The sequence below is a fragment of the Nerophis ophidion genome, linkage group LG10 (genome assembly GCF_033978795.1).
Source record: "Nerophis ophidion isolate RoL-2023_Sa linkage group LG10, RoL_Noph_v1.0, whole genome shotgun sequence".
NCBI classification, from domain to species: Eukaryota; Metazoa; Chordata; class Actinopteri; order Syngnathiformes; family Syngnathidae; genus Nerophis; species Nerophis ophidion.
In genome coordinates this window covers 29,529,616-29,539,659 of record NC_084620.1, presented here as the reverse complement: position 1 = coordinate 29,539,659, position 10,044 = coordinate 29,529,616, and the positions used below count along the sequence as shown (strand labels likewise).

Sequence of the window (10,044 nt, the reverse complement as noted above, 5' to 3'; positions counted from 1 at the left end):
TCTGTGTCATGTCCCGACCCAATTAACCGCGATAAACTAAGGGCAACTAATTCAGCGTTTTCTTAAATTTTTGCTCTATAGTAGTTTTCTTGCTTTGGGGCATTCACATGTTGTTGCACATATGTTGTTGTAAACAGTTTATAATTTAGTTATATTTTTTCACCAACTTTTTCATTATTTTTTCCCATCATCCTATAACTTCCACATTTAGCACCTGAATCATCCCATTCCAACTTAAAAATGTTCAGCCCATTCACAACACACAGGTTTCCCTTTAATTTTTCAAAATTTACCAGAATTCAAGGTTTTCCGGGACTTTTTTCAAACATAATTCCAACATCTCTTAACAGACTCAGACCATTCCACCATCCACACATTCCATTCAGCATAAGACATTCAAACCAACAATTTCTGCTTTGAAAAATTCCTAGCTTTCACAAAAACAATTTTCCTTGTTGAACATTAACATTAACATGCTAATGTTTTGTGCTAACATTTTTGCTAATCATGTATGTTTAAACCTGGGAATTATGGACTGTGTTTATTTTTGCCATCTTAGAAGTATGCTAACTGTTCCCCTGCTAGCATGCTAACACTTCATGCTAGCATTTTGGGCAAGAGATGGTTCAGTTACGGTATACAACATTTCAGTACAGCTTCCGATCTTCAATATTCAAACCATTTCACATTCAAATCATTTCTACAATCATACTACATTCCACTGGCATTTCAATCCAGCGACAGCTCTTCAACATTCAAACAATTTCCACATCCATTTTACATTCCATCAGCTTTTCGGTCAGGCTTCAAAATTGGAGTTAACACACACACAAGTTTTGCAAAAATTGCTTCATCTAGTTGTACTATTGTATTCAAATATGCGGCAGACAAATAAAATGGTCCCCACCCCTCACTTAGGACATATCCGCTCTAAACCTTTTTTGTTTGTCGATTGTATTTGAAGATATAAAACAAGCTACGGGCTGAAATTGGCTCTGGGGCCACATTTTTTACAACCCTGTCCTTTGAAAGGAATCTTTCCTTTCCTCTTTTGTTTGTAAACAAGTCCTATTTCCAATGCGTGTGTGTTAGAGGAAGACTTCACATATGTGGAAAACAACCAGTGAGACTGTAAAATGGAATGTTACACACATGCAAGTTGCTCCGCCTTCTCCAGAGATGTCCTCCGCCTCTTCCTCTTCTCTGCTGTGAAGCTCTCAAGCCATTGGAGGGAATGTTCCTGCTGCTTGCATGGGCAAAAGCAACACATAGAGGACAAAGATCTTCCCTTCGCTGAGGATAGTGGGAAGAGTTGCTGCAGGAGCGATAAGAAAATGCATTTTGCACCAAAACTTGCATGACAGTGATGATCGCCACAGCCATCAGCAAAAAAACACACTTATTTTCTTTTTTTCATTTGAGCCTGTGATCATCAGTAAAGAAAATGCAGATTGTGTTGTGTGTCGCCGTGCTGCTTTACCTGAAGGAGTCTGAAGGCGCAGAGCCCAGTTCAAAGTGTCCCACGAGGTGTGACGTGAGTACATGCCCAAGTCCCAGCTGCCCCGGTGGCTACGTGCCCGACCATTGCAACTGCTGCCTGGTGTGCGCCCTGGTGGAGGGTGAGCCGTGCGGCCGCAAAGACGATCTTCCCTGCGGGGACGGGCTGGAGTGCAAACACCCGACTAGCAAGCTCCTGCTCAAGGGCATTTGCCAGTGCAAGCTGAGCCAAGAGGTGTGCGGCAGCAACGGCAAGACGTACGGAAACGCGTGCCAGCTGAAGGCTAACAGCAGGAGGGCGCTGCAGCAGGGACTCCCTGGAATCAGCCAAGCACAAAGAGGAGCCTGTCAAACCAGCACAGGTATTATTTATACATTATGACGAACTGCTTTTCACATTGTTCTCTATTGTTAAATGACACCAAATGTCATTTCTGATTTATTTTGAAGGCTTTTCCCCTCTTAACAGCTGTTTCCACATTCTTGTGGCGCTACTGTGGCAGAAATGTAAGAACTTCGATTCGAGCCAGATAAAGCCTGAAAGCCCAAAAAAACTAACAGATTCTTAAAGTGAATTTGGAACACTTAGCACTTATTTTGGTGTAAAACACGATTCTAGGTCACCATGTGTCATATGATGTCATCTCAAATGCAGACGGCAGATGTTTCATACAAAACATGTGGAAGCAGTCAGGGAGTTACATAAAGAAATAGAAAGTCCAGTAAATCCCGCCTATTTGTGCACATTTGTATGGTAACTAAATAAAAAGTGGCTTAATGGCACTCTCTGCAGGTGGGGAAAGAAGGTGTCTCACAAGTCAATTCACTCAATATTTTCCAGCAGGGAGATGCTTTGACCAGACATGTTATAACTGCACAGTTTAGAAGTCAAAATTTAGTACTGTGTACTGTACGGTGTTGGGGTTTATAATTAAAAGTAATTACTTATTTCCTCAAAAAGTAATGTTTGTGTTGAAAAACCTTCAAATATCTGCCATTTGCCGTTGAGAGATGGGAGTACAATAAATTAATACCTGTGACTTTGAGTGTGTGGAATGACGTGCGGTGTCAGTCGTGTTACTTAGGTTATCGGTCTGTGTGTAGTGACTGATTTCGATGTTTCCGACAGCAGCCACTGTAAAATGTTTGCTACATACAGTTGCCAATAGTTAAGGCTAAAGTAAATATTCAGTTTTGTCTCTCCTTAACCACAATCCGGGCATTAAAATAACACCTTTTAAATGTAAGTTACAGTAATGGTGTTTTAAGGTTCAAAATATTTGACAGGTTATTACTTGGTAATTACCTGATATTAGAATAAAAAGTAACAATGTTAGTAACGCAAATTCAAAACACTAGTACTGTATATAATTATTCCTTGATGTGTAAAACTGAATTTAAAAAGTGTGATTTGGGGCCGTTTAGTTTTTTTTTCCTTTCAAATCAAGTACAATATTTTTTTTAAAAGGAAAAAACAGCCTACACGTCAACTTTTTCACATTACAATACATCCGTTTGCACTTGTTTTTTTAAATTTAGTTTTAGTACTAGTATTTGTAGAGTCTGCCATTGGTATTTAAAAAAATAGGAGTGGACCGCAAATGTCCCCCGGGCCACACTTTGAACACTCCTGGTTTAGAGTATGAAAAATAGCATACTTTTTTTTTTGCCATTTGAATCCTAAAATTCGTAAGATGCCTGCAAATGAAACACTGAGCTTACTCTACGAAACAGAACCTTACAAGATAAACATCACTTTATTATGTGTTGACATTTGACAACTTGAAGCTACATTAGTATTACCTAATGCGACATGATGCCACATGTGGCTCTTTACCACTGCTCCCCTTTCAGTTGCATAACTAGCTTTTTAAAAAGGCATTATGTCAACTTACAGTATTTTTTTTGACACTGTTATGACAATATGCTGCGTGATCAAATCTATGAGAATGAGACCTCGCGAAGATGCACCCTGAAAGTAATGATGGCAGTAAGGGTCATTATGGGCATGGCAGGCCTTTAAATTTGAGCTCACCACACCCACAGACACAGATGTAACGCTCCGGTGACACGGTGTGTGTGTGTGTGTGTGTGTGTGTGTGTGTGTGTGTGTGCCACACCGGCCAGACAAAATAGAGGGCTTTAATGATTAAAGGCAAATGTAAAGGAGTCTCAACCACAACTTGAGACTGTAAGGACTTCCGGTTTCCTCAGATACTGTTAACTGTCTGTTTGTGTGTACGTGTGTATGTGTGTGTGTGTGTGTATGCGTATATAGCTCGTTGAAGGACTTTAAAGACCCCAGTGGGGATTGTGCTGATGTCTGTCGCAGTCAAGCAACAATGTTTCATTTATCATCAGGGCTGCGTGGCGAAGTTGGGAGAGTGGCCGTGCCAGCAATCTGAGGGTTACTGGTTCAATCCCCACCTTCTACCATCCTAGTCATGTCCGTTGTGTCCTTGAGCAAGACACTTCACCCTTGCTCCTGATGGGTCCTGGTCAGCGCTGTGCATGGCAGCTCCCACCATCAGTGTGTGAATGTGTGTGTGTGTGTGTGAATGGGTGAATGTGGAAATACTGTCAAAGCGCTTTGAGTTCCTTAAAAAAGGTACAAAAGCGCTATACAAGTGCAACCCATTTACCATTTATATCAGGACATGAGCTTTCCTTTTTAAAGCCTTGCAGTAAGCAGTGATTGTGCATACATTTTGTGGTCAGTATAGGTCCGACACATACTGTCAGTCCTCGATACAAGTTCAACTTCATCGCTGACGTCGTTGAGAAGATTGCGCCAGCTGTGGTTCACATAGAACTTTTCCTCAGGTATATTCAGTGTGCGTGTGTGTGTATTAGTTTTTTGCATGTGCTTATGTTGGTGCTCTCACCCGAGGCATCCTCTCTTTGGTCGGACTGTCCCTCTGTCAAGCGGATCGGGCTTTGTGATGTCAGAACATGGCCTGATCGTCACCAATGCTCACGTAGTCTCTAGCACGACACCAGTGTCGGGTCAGCAGCACCTCAAGGTACACAAAGTCACATTTGAGCGCTAGAAAACACAAACAATACAATGTGTTTCAAATCTTGAAGGTCCAGATGCATAATGGTGACCTGTATGAAGCAAACATCAGAGACATCGACAAAAAGTCAGACATCGCCACCATTAAGATCAACCCTCAGGTGAGTGTAATCTGGCCCAATGAAGGCACGCACTTTGCACAGAGGCAGCAGGGAGGAGAATTAAAGAGTCATTAGGGAAGGCCCAAAGACTGGGGTCAAAAAAGGACCACCCACCCGTGACCCTGTGGGGACCATGCAGAAACATTCCTGCGTGAGTCTCGGGACTTTCCAACGCGGTTCAAACAGTCCACCCGATACTTAATTACAAAGATCTTTGTGCTCTGCCTTCAACTTGTAGCGACTCAGTTGGGGTGACTCACAGATTCAATTTGAATCTTTGAATTAGCTTTGTTTTGGCGTCAATGGAGGATTACTGGGACATATTAAAGAGTGTGTGGCTATTTCCAGCATGAATCACCACATCAGAAGTGTGACAAAGCCAAACCAAAAGGCTCTTAAAAAATAAATATCTTTTTTACTTTTGGCTGATTATCACATCATATCTGTCTGATGTCCACACTTAATCCCTTTACACCAACTCCTCCACCCATATGTGTCTTTCGAATGAGCAAATTCCCCTCCATTTTCTGTACGGACAAATGAATCATAATATTAGTACGGACACATAACTCATACCTACTTATTTGTAGGTATTCAGAGATGCTAAAACTCCCTATCATATTATTGTTAGGCGAAGAGGCAGTATTAGGATAACCCAACATGCTGGTTATAAGGAATATAAAAACCCTCTTGTTTTACATTTAAAAAGTTAAAATCCTGCACAAACCAAAATCAACCTGCTTCATGATGTACAAATACATATTTACAACAAAAGCAGAAATACTAGCTAAAGAATTTTTTAAATTAAAAAATACATTTAAAACATGATGGAAGAGATTGAGTAAAGAACTTAACGTATTAACATGATCGAGTTTGAGGAACAGTACAAACATGTTTGTTTACATGGTATAAGAAGGAAAAATTAAACATATTTGTTTATATTTATATATTATAATCCATTGCATATTAATTTGTTCCTTAAATGTTTGTGAGTTTTACTCTGTTAAAATAGTCTTCATTATCATCGATCTATTTTCTATACCGCTAGTCCTCATTAGGGTCACTGGTAAACTGGAGCATATCACAGCTAAATTTGGCCAAGCGAGGCAGGATACACTCTTGACCTATTGCAAGCCAATCGCAGTCAAACTATTTAATTTTTCATTATAGTGTTTAGCATATATTCTGCACTTTCTTATTACTGCGCAATGTTTCTTGCCACTACTCACATGACTACTACATTTCCTTTTACAATTAAAAAATTGCTAACTTGGAACATGTTAAACAAAGGAAGTGAACAAACTATTAGTAATTGCTGGGGTGCAGAGATGGGCTTTGGATTACATACTCCTTTTCAGACATGTTTTAATTGTGAAACATTTGTTAGGTACTGTATGTTACATATGAAGAAAGCCTCAAGGGCCCCTCTAACAATATTGGCAATTTTGGACATAAAAATTATGTCTACAGGTAAAAAGACCTCCAAAATAGACGCAGCAGTGTTTTTAGGCTTGTTTTTCTAAAAACATTTTAAACATTTTGGAACGCCACTAAATGTGGGCGGGGGCCTGCATCAGCCTGCCCATGTCACATATATATAAAAGTGGAGGCAATTTCATATTACTAAGGATGCATTTTCATCCTGAATCATGTTATCTTCACACATAATTTGATTGAATAGTCAGATATGAGCGAATCAAATATGGCAGCCAGACGGTTGTTGCAGGTTGCAGATAAACAACTAAAAAAGGGATCAGCCCGCATAAATTTCCAAATGATGGGAATATAAGGAAATATGGACCTCTCCAGTCAAACTGACTTGCGCAAAATGGCACAGATTAAGCGAGAGTATTGTAAGGAGAAATATTATAATTGTGACTTTGAAGGAGTTCAGATGAAAAACATTTCAAAAACTCAAGCCAAATGTGATCAATAATGAGAGAAGACAGTAAGCTGCTAGAATTCTATCTTGCTTCCTCTTCTAATGATGTTTTCCTCGAAATGCTTGAGGAAATGCTGAAAGACCATGAGAAAACAAGCTATGGCGTCTATTGAAGAGCAGGAAAGTGGTGATATTCGTGTTTTTACTCAATGTTGACCATATCAGTTTTGAGGTAATATTGGACCAGGGTGACAAAAACGTGCAATGAAGTGATCAAAATAATAGTTTTAAATGTATCAATCCAAACTGTGTATGCAGTAAAATGGGATCCAGTTCTGTAGTTGAGGTCACGCCAAGATTGTACGATGGCCTGGGGGTGTTTCAAGTACTTTACGTCATTTAACCATTACTCAAACAAATTGGTATTATGGCAAATGAGTGCCAGATTAATTTTTAGGATAAAAAAAATTCACTAGACTTGTTATTGAAATATTGGTCATTAGCCTGCTATTAGTCCTTTAAGTTTCAAATTCATTAGGAATGTACAATGTCTTGTAATTACAATGTATTTGATTTGCAATATACTAGCAAAAGAAACCATGTGAACTATGAAGAGAGTATTGTTTAAAGACTGACTAAAAAGTAGTTTGACCCTTTTTCAACACTTCAGGACTAATTGTGCATACACTTCCAATTTCCCACCAGACAAAGCTGCCAGTTCTGCTGCTGGGTCACAGTGCAGACCTGAGACCAGGTGAGTTTGTAGTGGCCATCGGCAGCCCCTTCGCCCTCCAGAACACCGTCACTACAGGCATCGTAAGTACCGCCCAAAGGGACGGCAAGGAGTTGGGCCTCAGGGACTCGGACATGGACTACATTCAGACAGACGCTATAATCAACGTAAGGCTAGTAATTGCTTTGCATTGATGATCAAAGGGAATTGGGTTAATGCACTGTCTTCTTTCACAGTATGGAAATTCAGGAGGTCCTCTTGTCAATTTGGTAAGTTTTTGTTTTAATTGTTGTGATTACTCTAGAGTGGCTGACAGGGGCATATGTGCAGCAATGCCCAAACACAGAAATTATATAAAACCAAAAGAACGGATAACTTGCTAACTTCCGTTTTGTTCTGAGTACCGGTACTTGCAGCATTTCTGACGTTTTGGGGTTTTGTGTTGGATTTTGGCATTTGGGTAATTTAGTTTGGCTTTTGATCCTTAATGTTGACAGTGTGGCTCAGGTGGGAGAGCGGCTTTGCCAGCAACTTGAAGGTTCCAGGTTCCATCCCAGCTTCAGTCATTTTTGTCGTTGGGCAAGACACTTCACTTTTGCTCCTGATGGGTCGTGGCTAAAGCCTTGCATGGCAGCTCCCGCCATTGGTGTGTGAATGGGTGGATGTGGAAAGTGTCAAAGCGCTTTGATTACCGATAAGGCAGAAAAGAACTATACAAGTATAAACCATTTACCATTTATCCTGTGGCATTTATGTAATTGCAGATTTTTTTAGGTCTTTGTATGATTTTGGTGTGGGATTATTTCTGTGTTTGAAGCGTTTGGACATTGCTGCGTGTTCTCCCCTGTCAATCACCATACTACTCGGCCAATAAATATGTGAGGCTGACCGGTGCAGTCTTCTTCACTCAAGGATGGCGAGGTGATTGGCATCAACACCCTGAAAGTGGCCGCAGGGATCTCTTTTGCCATTCCTTCAGACAGGATCACTCTCTTCTTGAACGACTCCCTGGACAAGCACAGCAAAGGTGGGTCTGTCAGTCAAAATTTAAGTGCACCTGTCGCAAATGCAATCAATTGTGTCTTTTTCAGATGTCAGGTCGATAAAGAAGCGTTTCATTGGAATCAGGATGCTGACCATCACAACAGCGTGAGTCCTTAAGCCCTGCCTGATTAGTTTTCAATCCACTTCAATGTGTTCCATTTTCTGCAGGCTAATTGAAGAACTAAAACAACAGAATCCAGACTTCCCAGATGTTAGCAGCGGGATCTATGTCCACAAGGTAGTCCCCCATTCACCGGCGCAGAAGTAAGTTCCCAGAACTACTCAGTTTCCAAAATAAAAGCTCAAATGACAGCTTTTTGGTCTTTCCAGAGGTGGTATCAAAGACGGTGACATCATCGTTAAGCTGAACGGCCGGCCACTAATGACCACAGCCGACCTGCAGGAGGCGCTGCAGGAGGAGACGGCGCTGCTGCTGGAGGTCAGGAGGGACAACGATGACCTGCTCTTCAACATTGAACCAGACCTCATCATGCAATAAAAGGCGCTTAGTGGGACTTGACGAGACCAACACAGAAGACAAAATTTAGGCTTGCCAGCTCAGCACTTCCAAAAGTGCAAAATACATGATTGCATCATTTTCACTGTCCTAAAAATGATTTTGCGACATCTCATGTTAGACATTAAATTGGGTGTAAGGAAAGAATAATTGGTTATTTTTGCTGAAGAGGGTCAGTGACTTTCAAGTTGCACTATAGACAGACATTGGTAGAAATGCCACAAACATGTGGTCAAATGTTGGAAAAAAAAAACATTAAAGTGAAGTAAATATTCGTCTATTAAAGTTGTCATTCATCCAGGTCATTGTATTCTCAGGGTACTCAATCGATCGTAACTGGACATAAATAACGCAACATTATTTTCCCAAGCTTTGCACACAACTTAAACCAATAACGCTTGCCTCGATGCTAATGTGAGATGTCTTGGCTGGTCCACCAATATTATGGATCCCTTAAGTGAGCCATGGTCACATTGCAAAGTGTTTACGTATCTTGAAAATGATTTTGAATGTTGAGGTTGTTGTTTTTTGGTTATTGTTGCTTTAACATTCTTGTAAACGCGTTTGAATGTGGGTCACAGGTAACACACAGAAGGTCGACCATATTGCTGGTCATAAAAATTCGAAGTTGCCATGTTGGAATGTAAATGGGAGGAGGGAGTAAGGTTCCTGGACAGACAGATGGCAGTTGATTACCTCATGATGGTTGGAGGTAAGGCACTCAGATCCTTCCAGGAACCCCCTGATGGGAAAGGCAACCCACTGGAATTCTTCATCTTCAACTTTTAAAGAGGGCTGCATCAAGGTCTTTTGGGTGGAGATCCGGAAACCCAAGATGAGGACAAAATGATATCCTATTTGGCCGCACAAGGAACGCTTGAAGAAACAGCTGGAAGAAAGAAGAGGCACATGATTATCATCTTACATGATTTGACAACAAACTATTTTTGTTGTATCCTTTCATTAGAGGCTTTGGGTTTGCAAACACACAGAAGCTGACTCTGTGAAAAGCAGACATGCATGCTGAGCAATTTAAACAGTCAGTACTTCATTTAGCTATAAATGTAAACGTGCACAGGACTATAAAACCATGATAACAGCCTTATATAGTGTAGCTTTTGGCTCGTTTGCATGTCTCTTACATTGAACTTTGCAGAGTAAATGAGCAGTAGTGAACAAGAGGGGTGCCTTCTG

The 10,044-nt window shown here is 40.7% G+C and overlaps 1 protein-coding gene across 1 annotated transcript; it reads left to right on the top strand.

Moving 5' to 3' along the window:
* The first annotated feature begins 1,204 nt into the window (after positions 1-1,204).
* Positions 1,205-9,124, top strand: htra3b (HtrA serine peptidase 3b). Its single transcript, XM_061913344.1, has 10 exons — positions 1,205-1,859; positions 4,221-4,320; positions 4,388-4,520; positions 4,585-4,674; positions 7,262-7,456; positions 7,526-7,558; positions 8,202-8,316; positions 8,381-8,438; positions 8,502-8,597; positions 8,664-9,124. Exons 1-10 carry the CDS (start codon positions 1,445-1,447, stop codon positions 8,830-8,832), a joined length of 1,404 nt encoding a protein of 467 aa, XP_061769328.1. The 5' UTR covers positions 1,205-1,444; the 3' UTR covers positions 8,833-9,124.
* Positions 9,125-10,044: the final 920 nt, after the last annotated feature.

Coding starts and splice junctions, on each gene's coding strand:
- htra3b (XM_061913344.1), top strand. CDS start 1,445: ATGCAGATTGTGTTGTGTGTCGCCGTGCTGCTTTACCTGAAGGAGTCT. Junction 4,521..4,584: donor CGGGTCAGCAGCACCTCAAG/GTACACAAAGTC, acceptor CAAATCTTGAAG/GTCCAGATGCATAATGGTGA. Junction 4,675..7,261: donor CCATTAAGATCAACCCTCAG/GTGAGTGTAATC, acceptor ATTTCCCACCAG/ACAAAGCTGCCAGTTCTGCT.